At 42.7% G+C, this 22890-nt stretch overlaps 1 protein-coding gene across 1 annotated transcript; it reads left to right on the top strand.

Annotated features, from left to right (window-relative positions):
* The first annotated feature begins 200 nt into the window (after positions 1–200).
* Positions 201–21947, top strand: LOC146185758 (high mobility group protein 20A-like). Its single transcript, XM_084606680.1, has 8 exons — positions 201–556; positions 670–725; positions 1789–1995; positions 6465–6582; positions 7953–7999; positions 11784–11868; positions 18407–18622; positions 21114–21947. The coding sequence occupies exons 1-8, from the start codon at positions 496–498 to the stop codon at positions 21254–21256; spliced, it is 933 nt and encodes a 310-aa protein (XP_084462806.1). The 5' UTR covers positions 201–495; the 3' UTR covers positions 21257–21947.
* Positions 21948–22890: the final 943 nt, after the last annotated feature.

Here is a 22890-nt window from a genome sequence, read left to right as displayed (position 1 = left end):
AAAACGAACTCGAACTACAGTGCTACAGTGCTCCAGTTTCAGAAAAGAAAAAAAGACAACTCACCCAAGTTGCTTGATTATGGTGGTCAGAATCCCCAGTTTGATGAAAGAACTTGTTTCCTTTCTCAGGTTTGAGTGCTTGCAAAGCCTCTAAAAAATAGAGGAGGCTATGGCTTGCGGCTTGGTGTTGCGTATGTCTCCGAGCCAAGCTCATCCAAGTCGGTGTCGATCAGTGCGCTTGTTTGCGGTATTTGCGGCTTGTTGGTCTGTGTTAAACTGTGTCCAGTCCTTCCTATATTTCACGGCTCTTTCTCACGTGTTGATTCTAGGTTCCTGTAGTTGAAGGGTTTGGCTATACTGGTGACATTCGACCGTTTTACTTTGTGCATTTTATGTTGGGCTACGAAGCGAAGCCGAATCGGGCTGATTGAGTGCCAAGTTTCGCGCCCTGCCTTCATTCGAGCTTGGTAGTTTGTGGCCTGCATATTTTGTGAGATGGAAAAGTCACCACAGGCGGGGGCTGCGAATGAAGAACCACCGGCAGCGGAACGTTCAGGTACGTCGCAGTTTTTAAATTTGTTATTGTTGCGAGAGTAACCTGGTATGAAGAAAAAAACGGTTTTGAGCAGACGGGTGAACGTTTGATATACTCTACTCGTTCTCTTTCAGCTGCACGAAACGATACTGGACCCGCCGCAGCCACGGAGAATGCAGAGCCAAACGATGTATGTGAGATCATGATAGAATACGTGGGATCGCGTTTCAAATGTGTCTAATTGAAAGCACGCAGTTGTGCGTTCATCTGCGAGTCTTTGTAATTTATATGTACAGTGGGGAGGGCCCTGTTTCAAACGTCCAGAAAACGTGAAGCACAGCTGTTTGTGATGAAGATATTAATAATAATAAAAAAGAACCTGATGCTAAATCTTTGTGCTTGCTCGTATGAACATTCCGTCGGTGTTCAAGCGATCTATGCGCTAACCTCTGAGCGAAGTATTAGAGGCGCTTGGCATCCGTTACTTCCTGCTTTTTCTTCAGTGAACTGGCCACACTGCCAGAATCGGGATGATGTCTTGCGAGCATTGTTTTTTTACTCGTGACTGCACAACCATGAGAGTTAACGAACGTGTGCGCGTGACAGATACGCCGATTTGAGGCGGCCGCTCCGTTTGACAGATGCAAGAATGACGTACGTCAGAAACCTTTCCACCACGTTGCGAAAAGCAGCCGCTTAAGGTGTTCAGTGCTCTCTCCCGCGCTCACGTGGTGACGCTCATCTCACCCGTCAAATATTTTGCAAAAGCGGGCATACGATTTGCTACCACGAATAAATTATGTAGTCGTTTTCACTGGCTTGACATGAGCCAGAAACAGCACTCGATCCTGAGCTGAAAAAAATAAATAAATAAATAAATAAACTGGTTATACTATATGATGCTATATTGCTGTCATAACATTTGATCCATGAATTGGTCAGTACCAATAGGCGATAGTGCAAAGTTTTTTGACAGAAACGGCTAATGAGTTGAAAAGACTTTGTTCTTATTGTCCTCTGTAGTAAAAAGTTTAGGCTGCAGCTGCAACTAGGGATGTCAACATTGCTCTTGGTTGTTGCTGCTGAATATATAAATTGGTTTTTGGAATTCTGCTCAGTAGCTCTTTTCCGGAACAGTACATTGTCATTCATTTATTTGTTTTAGACTGCATGCTCGTATTTTACTGCATTAAAACAAAGCCTTACTAAAAAAATTATGGTTTTTTAGAATGTTACTTCTGTGCTCTCTTCAGCCAAAAAAAAAGACTAAATGGACTAAAGGCAAGCGGAAGAAGAGGGCTCGAGATGTCAATGCCCCGGAGAAGCCACTCACAGGCTACGTGCGTTTTTTGAACGACCGGCGAGAAGGTGTCAGAACAGAAAACCCCACGGCCAACTTTTCAGACATCACAAAGATCCTGGCTAATGAATGGAGCAAGCTTGGACCTCAGGAAAAGCAGGTGAGGCAATTCTTTATGCTTCCTTAATTATTGCTTCTTTTGATGAGTAGACTTTTGTATTACAAACATTTCAGAGAAATAGTTCATTTTACCTCAAAACGTGTTGGTGTCTTATGAAGGTTTGAAATAAGTGGTCTGCTCATATATATGGACATGTTGTTATGTATGCCATAAATAGTGAGTTGCTCAGTGTCGCCATTTATGCAGCTGTTACCAGCCGCAAAAGGCATAGTCTTAGTATTATGTAGTCAGTTGCAGCATGTTGGCTTTTGTTGATGTAATCCTCTAACGTTATAATGTAGTGTGAGATTTGCTATTCAGAATAACAAAAGATGTCTTAAATGGCTGAGGTTGTCAGTACTTAAAAGAGCACTACCAGTAACTGTGTCCGCCCGTAATGGTGAAGCTGTCTAAATGGCTGTATACAGGGCAAAACTGTTGTGTTCCAAAGAACACTTTTTGTTAATCTGTGGCTTGAAATGTTGTTTTACTTGTAGACCAAAAATCCCTTGAAATGAAAGCCTATTTAATAGCTTTCAAACCAGCAAATATAGTAGGTAAATGCTTTTTTGCACAGCAGCAGGCCTAGTAAGTCGTAAATAGCGATTGAACTTGCTCGCTTTCTATTAAAAGAAAGCATAAATGCTGGTTGAATTCAAATTGAAAAATTTTGTTTTAGCTGAAAGAGGTCACAACCACTGCAGTGCCATATTGGTTAGAGTTTCTGGCTACTCTTTCAAAGGGCCCTGGTTTAGTCTTGGCTGGGGCAGCCATAATTCGATGATGACAGAACACAAAAGGCGTCAATATGCTCTGCGACATTAGCACATCTTAAAGAACACCAGCTGGTTTAAATTACCTTGAAGCTCTCCAAAGTGGCATTTCTTATAGCAAGTATGTTGCTTCGGGACTTTGTATCCCACAATTTAAAGTTTGAAAATGTCAGTACCCTTGTTGTGTACATTGCAGCAGCCTGGCTGTTCAGGTGTAGTTATACCCAGGTTTTGTGGTTAAAATGAATGAAGTAGGAAAGCCAGGGGTGTCGAGAGACTTCAGTACCAATGGATTAATTAGCGATTTTAACTGTCACTGCCTTTCTAGAGCAGTTACTTGATTAGGTAAATTTCTACATTGCATGGTAGAACAATGACCCGAAACTATACATAAAAGTGAAGAAAAAGTGTCACATTAATGCGATAGTAATAAAGACCCAGTTCTGAAAATCTGGCGTTGGCATTGTTGGCATTTGTGTTGTGAGCGAAAACCTCTGGCGGGTGGTGGCAAGAGTTGTCACCACCTTGGCAGGAGCTGTCACTTTGTCCTTGTCCTTTGGATAGGAAAGGGGAGGTGGAAATCAACCCACTGGTATCCTTGGATCCCGAGTAAGGCACTGGGTATCCTACGCTGTGCAAGCACGCTTGTACGGCTTGGTTTCAGTGCGGCTTTGTATCTATGCTCTTACCCATACTAACTATAGTAGCTTACTACTGTTTGCCAATGAATGTGTGAAATAATAGAGGCACACATTGAAGGAATAATGGTTAAACATGTAGCATTGCGTACGCATGGCAGTCCTGAAAGGGAGCCGGAGTCTCCCCTAGTAAATGATGTTGCATCAAACCCTTAAAGCTAGAACTTAAGTTTTACCATAATATTTTTCTGTTTACCGCAGCATGTACCATATTTACTTATTTCTAACATTTGCCTTTATAGTTATTTTTGGAAAAAAAATCTCCATAAATCTGAATGCACGCCAAAATTAAGTTCGAGAATAAACTACGCCAGAAACTCGCTTTTCTGTCTTTAAAACGTGGGTGCGGGCTATAATAGATGTGTTACAATAGAGTAAATATGGTAGTTGCGTCATAATATTAAGGAATAAATAAAGGGAGATTTTGAGGCGCAAGCCTTTCTTAGCTCATGAGTTGCGTGATCAGAGTCTGTGCAAAGAAAGAATGCACTTAAAAAAAAAAATTGTCTCCATCGGGAATCAAATCACTGTCCCTCCGATCCCCGGCTGAGCACACTACTCCACGACGACCCCGTGAGAGACAGATCATAATTCTCCTTGTCTGGCGAGCCTGCCATCTCCATGGCAACGTAGGGGTGCCCTGTGTCTTGGTGGAGGATATAAGAGGGAGAGGGACATAGCAGCTAGTGGACACGCGACGAAGATGGGAGGAGGAAGCCTGGCTGGCCAAAGCCACGCATCGACCACTGTCACACGTCATCTGCTGGCAGCTCCAAAGAAGTGGCACAATGAGCGCGCGCATTCGCTGTAGAGTTGAGCCGCTGACTAGAAATCTGGCACCGAAGAAGCCGCTCTCCTGCGATGTGTCATTTGCAGGGGTGCCTTGCCCGACCGGTGCGATAACCGGGAACTGAGCTCCTCGTCCGAGGATCTCCCCGGATCAGCCCCGTGATTGTGATCACCTTTGTCGTGGTAGGACTTTCGCCCCGAATAAAAAAACTCTCCCCCCATGTGGGAGGGAGTGGGGCCCTTGCTGGGGGTGTCGGATGATGATAGGCTGATGGGTTATGTGCGACCTTGGGAAGCAGCAATTTCGGGTGCCAAGTCCTCTTCTCGTCTGACAATGGCAAAATGAGTACATAAATTGTCTTAAAGTGTGTCTAAAAAAAAAAAAACAGTTCCGTCAATCAAATACTACCTTAGGAAGGAGTAGCCCCAAAGGTTTTTGTCTGATCAGTATTACGGGATCTTAAGTGCTGCCTGGACATATTACTTTTTTGCCTAGCACAGGTTTGCACTGGACAAAAGCTGCTTCCTAAAAAAAAAAAAAAAAAAAAAAAAAAAAAAAAAAAAAAAAAAAAAAAAGCAGTTGTGTAGTAGGCAGAGTAGCCGTCTTTCTCATTAATCAGCTCGGAAAGTGTTGGTCTGCTTCAACCGAGAGCTAATGTAGCTGGAGAGCATGCACACATGCATACTTAGTTCTTTCACAAACCGCCCGTGACTCTTTGATGGAAAGGCTTGGTTCAATGCTGCTTACTGCATTTGTTTACAGTAGTAGTTTAGCAAAGGCCTCATAGCTGCCGTCAGCAATGCGCAAATCATGTGATGTCAAAAGGGCCAATAGTAACATCACAACCCATTTTTAGAAGTAAATGCCCTTTGCATATTTGTGTAAAGGCTGCTTTTCAATTTGTCAAACAGCAAGGAGCCTGTGTCAGTTAGCATTAAAGAAACCCAATTAATGGAAGGAAATTTCTGGAGGCCTCAACTATGACACTTTTATAGCATTGGTTGTTATGAGGCTTTTAACCCTATTATCCAAATTGAGCGAGTACAGTCGTTATCTTATGTTAGTTCTTCATCACTTTTTTTTAAATGACACAGCTCCATTCTACAAGCACAGCTGTATGTGCAACCATATGTGTGCTAATTACTGGAAAATCGACTGTTAGTGTTGAAAAAATGGCCAGGCTAAACTCCGCTTAAGTCTTTTTTTTATTTTCACATGAATATGGGGCTATAACATGACAAAATATGGTAATTCGTAGACATATTTGACAAAATAAGGCAGAAAGTTAAGTTGAAAGTCCTTTATTGAACAGGGAGGTCGCCATGCGGCCGTCAGCCGGGTTTCGCTATTATTTTCACATAGAAATTTGTCTTAAAGGTGTAAAAAAGTACCAGTTGATAGATTATTCTTCATCTGTTGCAAAATCTTTTCGCTATATTGGCTGAGACACTTTTATTTACTTCGGTACAACCATACTAAAGTTGTATTATAAAGGCAAAAATGGGAGTGGAAAATTGAAATCCCTTTATTATAGCCGCTATTTCACTATAAGTGGCTTCGCTGTAATCAGGCTGGACAGTCTGCCTAATTCATCATTTGAGCTGAGGTCAGAGCTCGTGAAATCATCTTCGGACTCTTCACTACTAGTGTCATCAAAAAAAATTCCTCTATAGAATCAGCATAATCATGTTAATGATGCCGGAGTATCCTCCAGAGTATTCTCCAGCGTTTTCCAGAAAATCTGATGTCAGTTTTGAGCAAAAAATCCCAGACGTACGTGACATGGCTATGCACTGACTGGTTTGGTAGTGTGATGTCCTGAGACTACGTGATAATGACCGAAGAGGCTGGTGCTGCCAACTCGGGCTTCGCCTTTGATATGAAAGAGTGAGATTGGAATCCAGCCATCCAAGACCCTTAGTTCTTACATTGGATGGTTTTTCACATAGTGTGGTACTATATGCTAATGATTATGTGTAGGATAACATATGCACATATTGAATAGCAGCAGGTAGCAAAGTGCATATATATGCGAATGAGGATCTGCAAGGGAAAGCGGAAAATTGGAGCCATTAGCACTGTTTCATCATACCCTTAAAGGCAGAGCGTAACTGTCTCCTTAATTTTGTTTTTTGCTCAGCCACTGCTCATGCAAAAGTTGATTAGGTTTGCCTGGTTGGCTTTTTTCTTTTTTTTGTATGTGTGCAGAAATACCTGGACGAAGCTGAGAAAGACAGGGAGCGCTACTCAAAGGAAATGGAGCAGTATCAGCAGACAGAAGCCTACAAGATGTTTACCAAAAAGCAGCATGAAAAGAAAGCAAAAGGTTGGTGGCTGCGGGCAATGTACAGCAGTTATTTGTGTTAGTGATGGCCCCAGAATGCTTGTTTTGTCTAAACTGGTGCATTTGTATAGGAGCCGGTTCCATGGGAAAACACCTAAACATGATTATTAAGCCTTCTGTTTCTCACAGCTTTTAGTCAATTAAGCTAATGTAGCTGGCATGGAACTAGTGTATGGTGCCAGGGGCTTAAATGCTCATCTAGAGCTACCTCACAGCACAATTGTGTTTCAGAATAAGTGCTTGCCCATTTCTTTTATTGTGGTCTAGTTGGATCACTAGTGAAAAGGTCGTTATGTGTCATAGTGAGCCTTGGAGCAGCCATGTCCTGATGCTTGTGTGCCATATTTGTGTCTGTGTTGAAGCAGAAGTTCCATTGTGGCCACTTCTTGGTGTTGCTGGCTTTCTCCTGCCGTATAAGGTCAAACCTACAAAAGGAGGGGGGCTAGGAGGGTAGAGACAATGGCTTGGCGGCGCTGGCTGTAGGCAATGGCGGGAAAGTGGGTCACGTCACACACCCTTTCTCACATAAAGCTAACATAAAGCTAAACCAATAAAACAAGGCTGAGCAAGGGCAAAACATGCTAGTGCAGCTAACTTGCATTTAGCTTAGCCAGGTAAATTGAGAGCATTTAAGTGCTTGTTCCTTGGGGTGAGTATTGGTGTTGTTGACGTAACCAACAGAGTGGGTGCAAGAAAGTAGGTACTGTGGTCACCGAGGAGGGAAGGTGTTTTAGAGGAGGGTTGTGATGACACCCCCTTTCTGCAGCTGTTTTATGCAACAGGTCATTCGAGGAGAGGCATATGCACATACAGTTGGAACAGCGTACTGGACAGGGCTGTTAATCAAAGAACAAGTGTGTGTCGAAAACTAAGCAGAGCATTGTATAATGTTGCAGGTATGAACTCGCTCTCAAATGAGTTGCCTCAGTGTAGAATAATCGGAATATTGTAAACAATTGAGGTTGAGCTGGAAATTACCTTGTTGCAATCTTGCAGTGTGTTTCTTTTTTCTTTTTTTTCTCGCTCTTTAAATGCCTGAACTTACGAATAAGCCCAAGCTTTCTTGCTCTGCTCTGCCTATTCTTCTCCTTCACCCACTTCACAGGTGTCTTTTGTTACCAAAAGAAAAAGCAGCTAGTATATAACATTGAAAAGAGGAGGGTGCATAGACTGGAATCTTCTGTTTTTGTTCTTCACTTGTGTTTGTTATTTAATTTTATTTTTGGTGTGTGTACCATTTAGCCTGCCTCAGGGTATTGTGGCTGCAGTTATGGGGGAGTGTAGGGCTGGGAACCCACCCTATAAATGTGTACCTATTATGCTTAGGCAACCTTTTTTTGCTTCACATCTAGGTGATGAGAGCAGGGCGACAGCAACAACAAATGGAACTACAGCTGACGTAAGTTTCTGCTGTATAAAAATGTGTTTTGATATGTTTTTTAAAGTTTGCTAACACAAGTTCTTCAAGGTGACCGTAAACCCTCTATGAAAACATATTTCTGGCATGAAAGTTACCAATCTTTTTAGCCATGTTGAGGGACTTTAATGTCACTTTTGCTTGTTTCTTTTGCCAGTTTCTTCCAGTTTTTAGCGTACCTTCTGTACTAATATGTGGTTTGTAGAAAACAAGGAAATCATTTACTTGACCATCATAAATAGTTCATAGAGTGTGTGAACATGAGAATAGCATTGGGGGCATTGTACATGGCATGCCAGACGGATCGGTGCATTCTATTGCACTTGCAAAGCTGAGAGGAGAGGAGAAACGTTAGGGACATGAAACACTTGAAACACTGAAAAGATGCTACCAGATGACTAATGCAACACAACAGTCTTGCCACACGGATAGGCTCATGGGGGTATACACATATTGTCTGATGTTAAATATGTTTTTTAAAAATACACAGCGCAACAAACATAGGACAAGCGAGTAGACGGGAACAGCGCTGTGTCTACTCGCTTGTCCTATGTTTGTTGCGCTGTGTATTTTTAAAAAATGAAGCACCAACTAGCTCAACTCACAGTTCTTTTGCAATTTAAATATGTTTTGCTGTCTGTATTGCCTGGATGTATTAAGATTTATGTGGGTGCATGCATAACTTCGGAAGGCTGTCAGGCAGGGAGATATGACCCCTTTGCTACCACTCAGTGTTTGTTTACAGGAGGTATTTAGAGAACTTTATTGGAAAGAGTTCAGGATGAATTGAATAGTCTATTTCCAATTCACTAATGATGCAACCTTGCTGAGCAGCTCGGGCAATAAATTGCATAGCATATGTGGGGATCTAGATAGGCAAAGCAGAACAGTTGGTTGAAAAATTTACATGGAATCGTTAAGACAGTACGTAAGGACTGCAGATGTGAAATAGTAGTAGTGAAGAACAAGAATGGGGTGGAGTGCATTCAGAAGGTACACTCAGGTCGTGAATAGCTCTGCCTGTATCCCTCAATAGAAAAGTATGTGTCAGCAGTGTATTACTGGTGCTCACGTATGGAACAGAAATGCGGATGGAGGCTAACAAAACGGCCTTAACTGAAGTAGAGTGAGTCAGGGAACAGATATGAGTTAATGGTGTTTTAGTTAGGGTACTTCATATCCTAATTACGTGTTTGCTGAGGTTCACACCATTCCTTTTCATTTTCATTGTTGTGATTGAGTTTTTGATGTTTCATGATGTGAAAATATATTTTACTTGCACCCATTATCAACAGCATTTAGGTTAAGCTTTTCATGTGATGTTACTGACTGAAACACCGATGTCTGCCAAATGGAACTTGAGCAAAATTATTCAAAACTAATTAATAAATTATTATTAAGTATATAGTAATTATTAAGAAATAAAAAATAAAGGCATGATCCTGACAGGTGCACATCTGTAAAGCACTGGCAAGGTACAAACAAGTGTGATCTTGTATTGATACTATGTGATTTTCTATTCACTGCTTAATGTTACATTTACAGTGCTGAAATATTTATTAATATGAACGTGCTTCAAATTTCGGCAGAAAGTCAGTATTTCACTTGTTAACGGTTGGGCACCCAGAACAGTCATTGCCCAGTTGGCTGCTGTCACTTGTGCCGAGGGGAGGTTATCTCTGTGCTATTTTCCACACAGACTATCAGTGGTGTTTGGGCCATGGGGTTAGTAAGGAGGGAGGTATGTGACAGTTATCCGTCATGTGAAAAAAAAAATATATATATTTTTCATACATATTCTTAGATATTACGAATATCTGCTGCTCAGAACTAGGCTCTACAACTAAAGATTATTGAATCTGCATAGCCAAGGTTGGGTATTAGGTTTAATCATCATTCTGCTATCATGAGAGTGCAAGTAATAAAAAGAGTGGTGGAAGTAACAAGAAGTAACTAGTGCGTGTGTGCATGCGTACATGTGTGCATGTACGTGTGTGTGTGTGTGTGTGTGTGTGTGTGTGTGTGTGTGTGTGTGTGTGTGTGCGCGCGCGTGTGTGTGTGTGTGGAGGAGGAGGAGGGGGGGGGGGGAGTTATTTTGTGTAGCAAGGGTTTTCAAACATTAACCCCAACAGCCAGTGCCCCTGCCCCCTCTCCCATCTCAATTCCGACAATGTTACTGTTGTCATGTATGCGTTGGGGCATTTTGGTCACAGAAGAAAACTTTGGTGAAACTTTACAAACTAATTTAAAGTCTACGTGATATGAAGAAATTGTACAGAAAATCACACCAATGACCGTTTCGTTCGGCGTGTTGCAAGCCACTGTCTCCGTCGACGGTTGGCCATGTTCCCCTCTCCAGGCCTTCCCTTGTTTCCTTTTCCTTTTTGCCCCCTTCATACTGGGGGGGCCCCCCACTTGCCTGGGCTCTTGAAACCTGGCAGTCGCAGCACCAATATGGTTCAACGGTGTCGGTAACAGGAATCCTCCTGGCCTCCTTGGTGCTGGCTCATGGTCCTTTTGTCGGTTCGGATGTTTGTGCAGTCGGGCGTTCGCGTCTGGTTAGGCCGCCAGAGCGTGTACATGTCCAGGCCTGAAACCTTGTATCACTGTGGCCTGAATGCGCCTTGGCATATCGTTGTGCCCATTGAGTTTCAAGGAACTTTTTCTGCCGACATGTGGTGATCAGGCCCGCCGGGCTTTGTGAGTTATGGCCCCGGTTGCGTCTTCGACGGCGCCAGCGAAGAGGGACGCTTTGAGGGGCGACAAGGCCCAGGCTGGTCGGCCGGCAGTTGCAAGGAGCAGTCGTGCCATTTCCGTTCTCAAGAAAACAAACTGCTACACAAGCTGCTGAAGAGTATTGTGGTGCGCACGCACACACACACGCATGCGCGCACTAAGACACGACCGCGAGTGGCCGCTTGGTTGGCGATCAGGGGGATGAAACCGTCATCTCTTGACACCCCCTTCGGTTCTGGCCTTTTTCCTTTTTTATCCCCGACAGTTACTTGATTGTGGACTTGCCCTGTTTTTTCTTTCTTTTTTTTTTTTTTTTCAGCCTATTCTTTATTAAATGCTCACTTCTCATTCTCAGACCTCTAAATGCAAAGCAAGAATGCAGCTTAGACATATTCTTCTGCTTCAGCAGATACTGGCTTTTTGATGCAAACAGGCTTGCCAGTGGCAAAACATCATCTCAGGATTTTCAACACCATTAGAATGGCCAGAAGAGCATCCAATAAAATGCACCCGCTTTTTTGCCTCTGCTTGACTTGGCTAACTGGGTTGCGTAGCCCACACCTTTTGTCACTTGTGCGCACGGGCACATAAACTCCGACATGTCCCCTTGTACTCCGTGCCCTTTTACACCTTAACACCATTTTGCCAGCATTCCTCTAGCGAAGTATGTTGGGCACGCCACCGGTGCTTTCGTCAAAACATAAACAAGCTGGTGGTGCACAGCATCTTGGCACTATGCCATAGTCTGTGCTGCGAACTTTCAAATGAAGCGTACGGTGCCTAAGCTGACGTTGTGAAGCTGGGGAATGAGCTAGTTAGCTGAAAAGAGCGAACTCTCTAAAATGGGTTTTGATGAACAAACATTGTGCCTGCTCACGGAACCTTTGAGAACCCCTGTTGTAAGCTAAACCAATCTTCTGACTCGGTGGCAATAACTTAAATAAGCATCTCATCATCCCATTGCTATGTGTATCACTGTGTTGTAGTGCGAGCATATCAGTTTTCAACGCTTTCACTTTTCGGCGTGCAGGCAGGAACTGACGATAGCAAAAAGGACGAAATACCAGGCTTTGACATTCCAATCTTCACGGAAGAGTTTTTGGATCACAACAAAGGTCAGTGTGAGGCAGTGCCTTTTTTTTTTTTTTAAGTACATGCTTCATGTCTCATACGCTTTTACATAAGCAGTGCCTGAGTACAGCTTCCACAACATCACTGTTTTAGTGCTCAATTTTTTTAAATTTTTGATGTGTTGATAATAGAGTGTAGTTGTTCATGTGTGACTTTTCCTCATGTTTTATTACGAGCTGAACCACATTGGATTTTAAGTTCATTTTGTGCCAACGTTTTAAGCCTTAACTTAATATCGCATATGCCTTAAGAGTCTACACAGCCATTTCAATGGTAATCATCACCTTTTTTTTCTCGATCCTTTTTTTACCTTTATTATCTGTTGTCTCCACTTTCTCTCCCTAGACTGTCTTGTGAGCACTGTATGGCTTGCATCTGGCAGCTCAACAGAGGCAGCCGCTTTTCTGTGGAGGCGAAAAGGCAGGGCACCCGTGTACCGTGCGATGTCAGTGTGCGTTAAAGAACCCAGGTGGTCAAAATTTTTTTCTGGAGCCTTTCACTCTCAGAGACTATATAACTAATTTTTTAGGCGGCTTATCCACCTAACTCCTGAGCTTGTAGGTGGAGCTTACGTATCAATATCCCAGGAGTTGTAAGGCTAAGCACATAGAGGAAAAAAAAAAAAGTAAAACTGGCTATGAATGTGAAAAGAAGGCAATACGAGATGACAAGAAAGGAAAGCCAGCAAAAATGTAGTAAGGAGTAGGGAAGGGAAGAAAACAGACATTGTTTGCAATACTGTACAGCACAAAGTAGTGGAACGGGTGTGCAGTGACACTTCATGGAGTTTTGCCACGCTTGGCTGTGTCGTATGTCTTTCTTTACTGTTGCATTATACTTAAGCAACATGGCTCCTGTTCACACAAAATTTTGGTTTAGTATGGGATTCAAACCTTCATTATATTTGTACAAATATAGTACTTCTACCAGGCTCATGTAAAATCAATGGAGGCAGGAAGCGAGGTGCCTGTTTACAGTTTGATGCCAGTGCACCCAGGTGGCTAAAATTTTCATAGCCCTCCACTACAGTGGCTCTCATAGCCAGAGTTGGTTTGGGACATTAAACCCTGTAAAGCAACCAGCTTAAAATGTTATAACTGGAAACAAACATTTAGTCGCATGATGGGTTTAACAACAGAGGGTAAAATTTTAAGAGGTGGATATTTGACAACCGGAGTGAGGGGAGGGGGTTTACACAGCAGCTTCCCAGAAGCGGCTGTAAACGGCCCCGTTGCGTTTTGTGGATGCTTCACCTCAGGGTTACAGACCGTGCTGTAAAGCATCCTCTAAATGCAATGGTCCTGCTGAATTTTGCGTACATACTTGAAGAATGTAAGAGAGAAAAATATGAATAGGCATTATAACGATGTGACACCATCCTGAAATAAGGCTTAAAAGGCCAGTGACATGCACTGCAGTGTCGCAAGTGGCGGGACTTGATTGATCACATCAGTCACAGAAAGTTGTCCCCGAGTATAACATATTTGAAGCTCGAGAGGTGGGCAGTGGTGGGCGGACAGTTGGAGAGATGGGCGGCGAAACCACTGCCGCCCACCATGGGGAGAACCTTGTCTTGTAATGATTTTTGCTGGTCCAAACTGATTTACTCTAGAGAGGTTTTACTTATTCAGACTCAGCATAACTTAAATAATTTTTTAATTCTCTTTGAGTCTGAATTGCGAGAATCAATTGTGCACATAGTATATATCTCTATAACACATTTTTATTTGGAAATAGAAATTGCGTAAACCTATAAATGTGCACTGAATTCAGTTTTTGGAAAACCATTTCTGACATACAGGGCGTAGCTACTTGGCTGCTGAGTACGAATTACACTCAGTTAAAGTTAAGAAATAACTAAGTAGGGAAACCAGGGGCATGATGTGACAGTTGTGGTGTTAGTTAAGCAACACAGTCTGGCTGTTGGACATATTGCTCCACTAGCTCATAGTCCTCTGCAGTCTGGGAAGCACCAGCTCCTCTCTGCCTGAAAGCTAAGCACCGTTTTTTTACTACAGTTAAGTCTCAATAATTTGCCGGTGCTTTTCGCCGGTGGGGTTTCTCGTTTTTCGGTTCCCTGGCTGACAAAGAGGCTTGTTGGAAACATGTTTTTTATTGGTGCCTTCGAAAGCGAGAAATTATGAGTAACTGATAACTGTCGTTGCAGCGCTACTTCAGAAAAACAATTGCCGCGAGCATTGTTTTCAAAGAGCGCTTGTTGGGAGACAAAAAGAAAGATACAAGGAAAAAAAAACATGAATGCAGATTCGCTACTCGAAGGCGAGTGGCAAGCGACAGGTATTTTAAGGGACCCGAAGCAGCACCTCTTATGTTGTTGAGGTCAAAAGTAAACGTTGCCACCCATAATTAACCATTCGCTTCAGCACGTTGATGACTACACAGGATGCTACCGGGGCCGTCGTGCCTGTCTTTGGCGTGTCTGACGTTTTCCTTACACTGGCAAAAAACACACCACCTCACCCTTTGGTTTTTGCCGACAGCAGTCAGGGGAAGTTCGCTGCTGTGGCGCTGCTGTCCTAAATCAATGACCTATCTACCTTTAACAATCATTGGTTTCTAACGACCTAAGTCATTCACGAGAAGCTGAGCATGCCCTTCCTGCAGCAGTTTTCTCTCTCTCCGCGAGAAGAAGAGCGAGGAGATGCCTGACGAGTTTCCATGCTGATGGGGACATCTCTCCGCGGAAAACTTTGTTTTCTTAGTTCTACATCTACTCTACATCTACTCTATGCAATCTATAGCTCAGTTATCTCTTCGAGCGAGTGCTCAGTTTTGAGTTCCCAATGCAAGATCGTGTATGAGGATAGAACGATTGACATATCTGTTATTTGAGGCCGTCTCGGTTCTGCGATGGCCGCTGCGTCTCCGCCAGAGACAAACAGCAGCGTGAAATGCTATTGGTACAAGATACTTTAACAAAAAAGGGCTGACAACCACATCTTTACCGTTTACCACACAACTGGTGTGAAAAATTGCGCCATAATTTTATCGCACTTTTTTTTTTGCCCCCTTTTTTTCATAACACGACGGTGGCCAGAACGTGGCAGGAGGAGTGCTACAACCGCACGCGCGCATGTCAATACACACTGGAATGCAGCACAAAGCAGACAACATGCGTTTCAATTCAGCACGAAGCAGGCGACGCGGCCGCACTGCGCGGAGGTTTTGCTGAGAGGGCGCTGACGCACAGAGTGGCGCAGCGCCCCCTGTCCCAAGTTGTCTTCCCTATTAATGCGATCAGTGCTTACTGGATATTCTTGCAGAAAACCCTGCATTGAAATAGTGCTCGTCCATACGTCCGCTGCCTGCTACCACCTGCCAGCGCCATGCTCGTGAATTTTCACTCGCAACACCAGCACTGGCGGACGGCCGCTGATGCCGGATTTTTGGTGAATAGGGCCTTTAATGCTGTCTTGTTAAAAGCCACTTTCCTGGAAACAGGTGCCGATTTGTAACTGTTTACAGCTGTTATCTTAGATGCTCATTTAAAAAATAAGTGAGATCACTGCGGCCACCCGCATTGGAGGAATGCATAAGCACGTCACGCGTTGCTGGGCTGCGCCATGACGACACAGCGGCAGCTACTATAACAACCGCATCTTTGTTTGTTATATGTATACTGATTGTGTATTTTTAGATGCCTTTTTCTCTTATGTATGCTTTAATTATACTACCTTTGATTAATTAATGCTCTTAGGCACTTTCTGATCACTTTCACTCGTTTATTTGGTTCTTTCATATCCGAACATGTTTTATGACGTCGCATCTAACATCGACGTAACTACGTCACTATTCCGACGTTCTCATTTGTTATGTAGCCAGAAGGAAGGTACCACGCGATCACTTTGGACGTCGACATTATTCCGTTTGGCTATGTTGATGTCTTATTGACTTAATTGGCTCTAATCTAGTATCTATTATCTAATGACTCCACAAGCAACAAACGGATATCCCTGGTAACATTTTTTTCATTCTCTATCGACTACAACCATTCGCTTTTTCCTATCTCCCCTCACTTCGACGCAATCCTGCCGACAAAGTTCTGGTGACAAACTCCTAAAACATAGCCACTACGCATTAATAATGAGCAGTGGTTTGACTCGCTTAAACAAAGGTCAAGTGATCGGTCTTCGTGGTTTAGCTGTAAGTTTTCCGTTTATTGGAGACGTCCTATACTTGTGTGCTGGCTTGAGTAACTGCTTCTGCAGCGCTCCTTCATTTATGGATTCATTCCCGGTTAGCTGCGAGTCATGTTTCTCCCTGTTCTGCAGTTTCTCTGTCGCTATTAGCTTTGTTTTGTTGGTGCTTTGCCAATTTTTTTTTCTCGACAAGGTGTGTCTGCTGGGTGATCTGATTCCGCCATTTGTCGGCGGTGCTTACATTAAGTAGTACTGCACACTTCATGATCCGACATACTCAGTTTCTAATCCATGTCTGGTGAGGCAGAAGCTCGGCAGCCTCTTTTACAAAGTGATCACGCGATCTTGAGACATTTGCATACAGTCCTCAAGCAGAATATGATTAGGGTTATTCATTTTCGGGTTTTATATTTTTCTCAAATTCGGAGGTAAAAATTTGGCATTTTTTTTTACTTGATAGTAGGGGAGAAATCGAGTTTTTCATGAAACACTCTGACATTCGGGTTTTGTTGGGTTAAATTCACAAACTAATAATTTTTTCGATTTCTCCAAACCAGTGGGTAATGATTACGGTTATATTTTGGGTTACTTTAAAGAAAGTATTTAATAGTTTGGCATTTCTGTCATAATTATTACTCTCAGTGATTTGAAATGGTCAGTTTGTGGACACTAAACATTATATTCACGCGAGCTGGTCATTGACGTTTTACACTTCATTAAACTTGCATAACCATCTGCATGCGCAAGATTTCAGTTTCCATCTGAGACCTGTCTGGTCTCTTAAGGTACCTTAGCTGAGAGAATTTTTGTTCAATGTCACAGCTACCATTAGCTAGACACAACAATGTCAACGCTGTATTTGCTAGCCTGGGGTAGCGCACAGTTGCGTCATTCCAATTGTCCATCAGTTCAACACTTTCATTTGTTGGGCTTGCTTCCAGCAAGTACTGGTTAAACTCCCCACGAAGCGAGCCCACATTGTCCATCACGGAAATAAAGAGAGGTCGGTAGTCATCAAATGCCTGACCCATCAGCCGCTTCTGGAATGGATTGAGTAAGGCACCCAGTTTCCACGCTGTGAACTGGTTTTCTTCTTTGTCTGAGACATTCAGTTTCGATTGTACCCCATTTTGTGGAGATTTTCGCACAAAACTCTTCACAGCAAGTTTTTACTAATGTGGTACTGCTCTTAGGTAACACATACAAAACATTTTTGCTCTTTTGCTCGATTGCTTTTAATGATTATAGTAGAAAATTTGTTGATAGTTTGCTGTAGCTTGAAGTTTACAAAGTTATCGAAGCTTGGCATCAAAGTTTTCGTTTTCTGGACATATAAAAGAGACTCAAGGGCATCTCTCATTATGACTGCCTTCGCATAAATAACCTCTTTATCAGAAATTATTGCTTGGATAGCATCTGCTTTGGTGCTTTCATACGAGCTTTAGACAAGTTCCGTGGGCACAGTTGTTCTAGAAACCCGGAAAAAATTGGGTTTTTCCAGATTTTTTACGAACATGTTTGGGGTGCAAAAACTGGGCAAAATCTGGTTTTACCCCAAAAAGAACAACCCTAAGCGTGATCCACCTGCTGGTTGACGACAGCCACGCTTGAAGGTCAAAGGTCGTGGACATAGGTTAACACCGATGTTACTCTGATTTCACTGAAGGTTTTGCCTTCATGTTGGCCGAAGATGAAATGCCTGGCACAACATAAAACTCTGTTCTTTTGCATTGAGGAGCGGTATAGCACCAACATACATGGTGTTGCTCTGCTAATGTTGTGTACGCACCCAGTTAACTCATTCAAGCAAATGGGCAGATTAATATATGCTTATAAGTAGGACATTTCAGAGGACAGTGGGACGTAGAGGGTAGAAAGGTTTCACTGTTAGCAGAAGGGGAAAATTAATACTTGAAAAAAATTGATTAAATATGGTTGGTTGTGTAGAGTGAAAAAAATGATTAAATAGGATTGGTTGTGTAGAGAGTTAGAACCAAATCTAAAACTGTGAAAATTGTGATTAAAATTGTAAGCCATTATAGGACACTAAACCCCATAGAACCAAACCAAGCCAAGAATTGTGAACAAATGTGTCATCTGAGAACCAGGGGAAGAAAAGGATTAAGTGAAAAGTTAGAAACGCATTAAGAAGTAAGCAAAATGTTTTCACACACAAAAAAAGTAAATAAAAGTGACATCAGATAAGCAACATAAAAAAAATGTTCTCACAGTAAAACATATTATGTGAAGAACATTACTGTCCAGTTTACTTGTTACTTGCCTGTTTGCATAGTACCGTTCAGGATTTGCTGACTGGGTCAAGATGCTGTGTAACATTGCTGTGGTAATGCTACATTTCCAGGGTGCGAAACAGAACTGCGGCAGCTGCGCAAGTCCAACACTGAGTATGAGGAGCAGAACGCCATCCTTGGCAAACACATAGACACCATGAAGGCAGCAATTGAGAAACTGGAAGTGGAGACCGTCCAGCAGAAGAACAACAACCTTGCCCTACAGCAGCATTTGGCGACACTACGCTCCAACCTTGCAGCCAGCTTTGCCAGCCTGCCTTTGCCCGGTAAGGCCTGCCGAGTTAGTTGGCCTAGCACTAAGTTAGTGCACTAAGGTTGTTTTGTCTCGATTTATGGCACCACATGCCAGCCACTCTCTCTATATTTTGACTGAAGAAGGAAAGCTGTATTGCCCCTGTGCAGTGCAGTAGGAATGCCTGGTAAAGATTGGCATGCAATTAGGTTAAATTATGTGTAGCTTTCAGCTACGGTGATCTTCATAGCTGACATGCAGCTTTGGTATGTTAAACCATGCACATACCTACCTACCTACTACATTATACTCGGGGACAACTTTCTGTGGCAATTTAGTGGAAGCTACGGAGCCGAAATGCACCAGCTCACTCCGCACAAGAATATAGTGCCTCCAAAAAGTTCGCAGTGGATGCTCTGGAATGTTATACCATTACGGAACTATTAAGCTTATTATTGTATAAGGCTTAAACTACAATACTAGCCAGTACAGCGGGAGTTTAATACGCAGCGTTCATGTCGATGGCTGCGCGACCTGTCGACATATCGCAAAGCGCAAGCAGCGTACGTGGGCCAGGTGGGATGCATCTGCTGCTTTTCTCCGCCCATTTCTGCGCGCGTTCGTGACGCGCGTCTGTTTTTCACAGCGTACGTCGTGCGCGTTGCCGAAACCGCAGCCGATGTCAGGTACTCGGAACTACATAGCGTAGTAACACTGTTAGAAAAGCTCCGCCCTCGTAGCTTTGGCTCCATTGCCACAGAAAGTTGTCCCCGAGTATAGGCTATTCCTTTCTTAATCGTTAGTTAGTAGCAGTCAATAAAATCTAGAGCAGTGAAAAAAGAAATTTTTATCATTGAGTACCAAACAGGCTTTCGGTCAGTGGTAACCACTGAGCCACACCGCTCTGGTGCTAGGGCTGCTGCTTAGTTTTTCTGTGTTGAGTGTTGATGGACTGAAAACTGCTTGATTAGTTTAGAGCTAATGAATGAGCTTTCAGAGAAACAAGCTGCATACAGAGTACCTCTTTTTCCTAGTTGCTGGGAGAAAACTGTGACACTTGTTGACTATGCAATGGTGCCTTCCAATGTAAAAACATACCGAAGGCAAATAGAAACTGGCCTGTGTTGATCAATTACCACACTCTAGTGGCAAAGAGGCTGCTTTCACAAGCCAGAAAGGGAACGGAATGAATTGAAAATATCTCCACCATTTTTTATTTGCTCTTTAACAAGAGAACCTTGGTGGTGTCAAGGCTGGTTTTTCATCTGGTTTGCTTTGGTGTATGGGGTTGAACATCAAAAAAACTTTGGCTTTGAGAAGTGCCATATGGGAGGGCTCCGCATAATTTTGGCCACCTGGGGCTCGCTGCACTGCCATCCACATCCAGACAGGGATCACAGAGTACTTTTTAGCCGTGATTGCGAGTTTGAGTTAAGTGGGGGAATATTCCAGCTGGTAATTAAATTTTCTAACCAAAAAAATGCATCTTTTGTTACCAAGCAACAACGGAAGCACAACAGTTGAGCATTTGATTTTCCCTAAGGGCAAAAATGATTTACATAGAGTTGTCCTCGGCACCCTTAAGGGTAGCCAGGCACATGCAGGTAGTGTGTATTCTCTTGTATCCCAGACGACATGCTGTTTTGTTGCGTGGATTGTAAAGGTGATACATGAGGGATGCAGCTAAAAGCCACGACATGCGCAAGAGTCATAACATATTGTTTAAATCACTATTTCAGTCAGTGTTCCTGACCATGTAGACCTTTGTAAGGAGGACTCCCTGGCCACGGCCTTATTGTTCGCCGGACTGTAGTGTGCACCCTGCTCTAGCACAGGGTCAGCGGCAGTGAAACCAATTTCTGACAGCCCAGAGGACATCTCGCTCACCCGATGCATAACGCCAGGTTTTACATTGAATCATTTGGAAATGGCTTAAAGCTGGGAGTTCAGAATTTGCAGGGAAAGCTTTTTAATGTTAAATGCCAGTAGCTGAGGATTTCAGTTAATATAAAAATAATTTCTGTTAATTAACTATTATATTATTCAATTAAGTTATTAACTAACATTTACTAAATTTCTAATTAACAATCTGGGGGCCTGCTTTTATTAGACGGTGGCAACCAACCATGCTGCTGGTTCCAGTGCATTGTCAGTTGGTACAAGAGGTGCCAGTGGGTGCAGACAACCTGGCTACCAACTGCTGCTTTTAAGTTAACGATAGTGGCTGTGGGTTCTGTGCCCAAAAAAAACTGTGCCAACACATTGCCGTTTTTTGGTTAGGTGGGCCGGGGATGGTAGAAGCTGTAATTCATTTTTGGCCTATTATGCCTTATAAGCGCTCTCTTTTCAGCGAGAGTAGGTTTTTGTCACTAGAACACAGTAATTATCAGTACAGGACAATTTCAATTTGTACTCATGTCCCGTTATGTGTTATGGGTGACGCAGTATGCATTGTTATGGTAGCGGCGTATGCAACCACTTTTTTTACAGTACACTTTGTTTTTTCAACTATTCAACTCTTACAGGGACGAACGAGACAGCAACATTGGACAACATTGACAGCTACATGGCTAAACTTCATAACATCATCTTGGATCGCCCGCAGGAGCATGAAGCCCTAATTGCATCTGTTCGAGAAATTGCCAACCGTTTAGAATACCAAGGATGAGCGTGCATTGGCATTTAAACCGAAAGCATTTGATTTGAATACTGTACATAATTGCACATTACAGCCATGTTGCTTGGCTTACATAAGGGGTCCATCGTCATTGGCGCTCATGCATGTACTCGTCCTTACATTTTTCGTTGTTTCATTGTACCCGGTTGAGCATGCATTGCAATTGCATGATACTCGTGGTGTCTTGTCCTTTTAGTTTGGAACAACGTGGTGCTGAGCATTATTCGTGAAAAATTACTCTGTGCTGTCGTTTCTTTTGCAGCAAGGAACTGTTTTCATGGGGCATTAAATATTCGCTGCTACAAGACAGACGTATCAATGTGCGCAGCGTTTAAAGAGTTGACTTTTTATTCCTTTATGCCGAACGAATGAAATGCTAAAAGAATCAATAAAAGAGTTCCGACTCCAAGAAACAGCAGCCTCGGCCACTGCTTTGGAGAACAATGCTAACCTGAGGGAGTGACAGGGAATGAATGTCCTTCCTGCTTTCCTTTAAATAGCTTGTGTACTCCTTCTCAGCTGTTCTTATCAATATTAAAAAGCGATGGTCCATGTTATATAATGATGTTAAAAGCCAGCCTTCTCCTTACGCCAAGCACTAAAAGGAAGGCAAGTGTGTTGGTGCGTTTAGCACCTTCCCTGTTTGTTAATATAAAGCTCTGTTTTTTTTTTTAGCAAAGAACTGTTTTCGTGGAGTATTAACTGTCCGCTGCTGCTAAACAGAGTTATGTGATTTGCTTAGTGTCCTTTTAACAGTAAATAGGACTCTGCAGATAATGATCATCTGTGAGTAATGCATAAAAACAGAGTAGCAAAAGTTTGATCCTTGCATACAAATATTCTTTTAGAGCATCTCTGTGCTTGCAGAGAACGGCTTACAGAAAGTGGTGTTAAGTCTGTGAGCCAATTGTTGCTACTGATATTTTACTTGGCCTCTGTACTAACCTCTATACTGTATCTGAGCCTTTAGTTTGTGTAAGCTTATCATTTTTTCTTAGAAATGATGAACTTCACCTGCTCATTCTTGAATAATTGAAACACACAACTGATTCTTCTTAACATCTAAGTTACTGACCTTTTTGAACCTGTGCGCAAATATGATCCATCTAAAAATATTGACGTTTGTATAGGGCATTATGTAGTGCTGGTAAGACATCAACTCCAAGTGAGTTCTCAAGCACTTGCAGAAAGCATAGCATGCTGGAAAGTTGGGCTCAGTACAGTCTGAAATGTGAGCCGTCAAACAGAGGCTAAACAAGCACAGACATTGTTGATCATCTTAGCAGCACTAAGCTTGAACTGCATCATGAAATTAGCTTTGATGACTTCTTTTGTGTTGCTGGCCATATCAAATGCACTGTACTTGTCAACTATGAAGTGATTTGTAGCCACGGCAGAATGGCAGTGTGGTCGCATCATGGATATCTTGCTGAGATATATTACATTGGTAAGCAATTCTTGAATTGTCCTGCTAGCTTTGTATTTATATCTCAAACTCAGACTGAAAACTTCATGACTCATGCTCTTTAAAATGAGCACTTGTATTGGTTTTTGACTGCATATCCCCAGCTTTTGATTTGTGGCATAGTCTTGTAAAAGCTCCATGCAATAAATCAGCTCACCAA

This window comes from Amblyomma maculatum, chromosome 6 (assembly GCF_055883805.1).
Source record: "Amblyomma maculatum isolate TAMU_Amacu chromosome 6, ASM5588380v1, whole genome shotgun sequence".
In the NCBI taxonomy this organism is placed as follows: domain Eukaryota; kingdom Metazoa; phylum Arthropoda; class Arachnida; order Ixodida; family Ixodidae; genus Amblyomma; species Amblyomma maculatum.
The sequence above is the reverse complement of the archived record's forward strand: the minus strand, read 5'-3'. Positions and strand labels throughout refer to the sequence as shown.

Bases quoted from the DNA above. Each gene is read 5' to 3' on its own strand.
- LOC146185758 (XM_084606680.1), top strand. From the start codon at position 496: ATGGAAAAGTCACCACAGGCGGGGGCTGCGAATGAAGAACCACCGGCA. The intron at 8,000-11,783 runs GTAAGTTTCTGC...TTCGGCGTGCAG, and splicing joins CAAATGGAACTACAGCTGAC to GCAGGAACTGACGATAGCAA. The intron at 11,869-18,406 runs GTCAGTGTGAGG...CTACATTTCCAG, and splicing joins GTTTTTGGATCACAACAAAG to GGTGCGAAACAGAACTGCGG.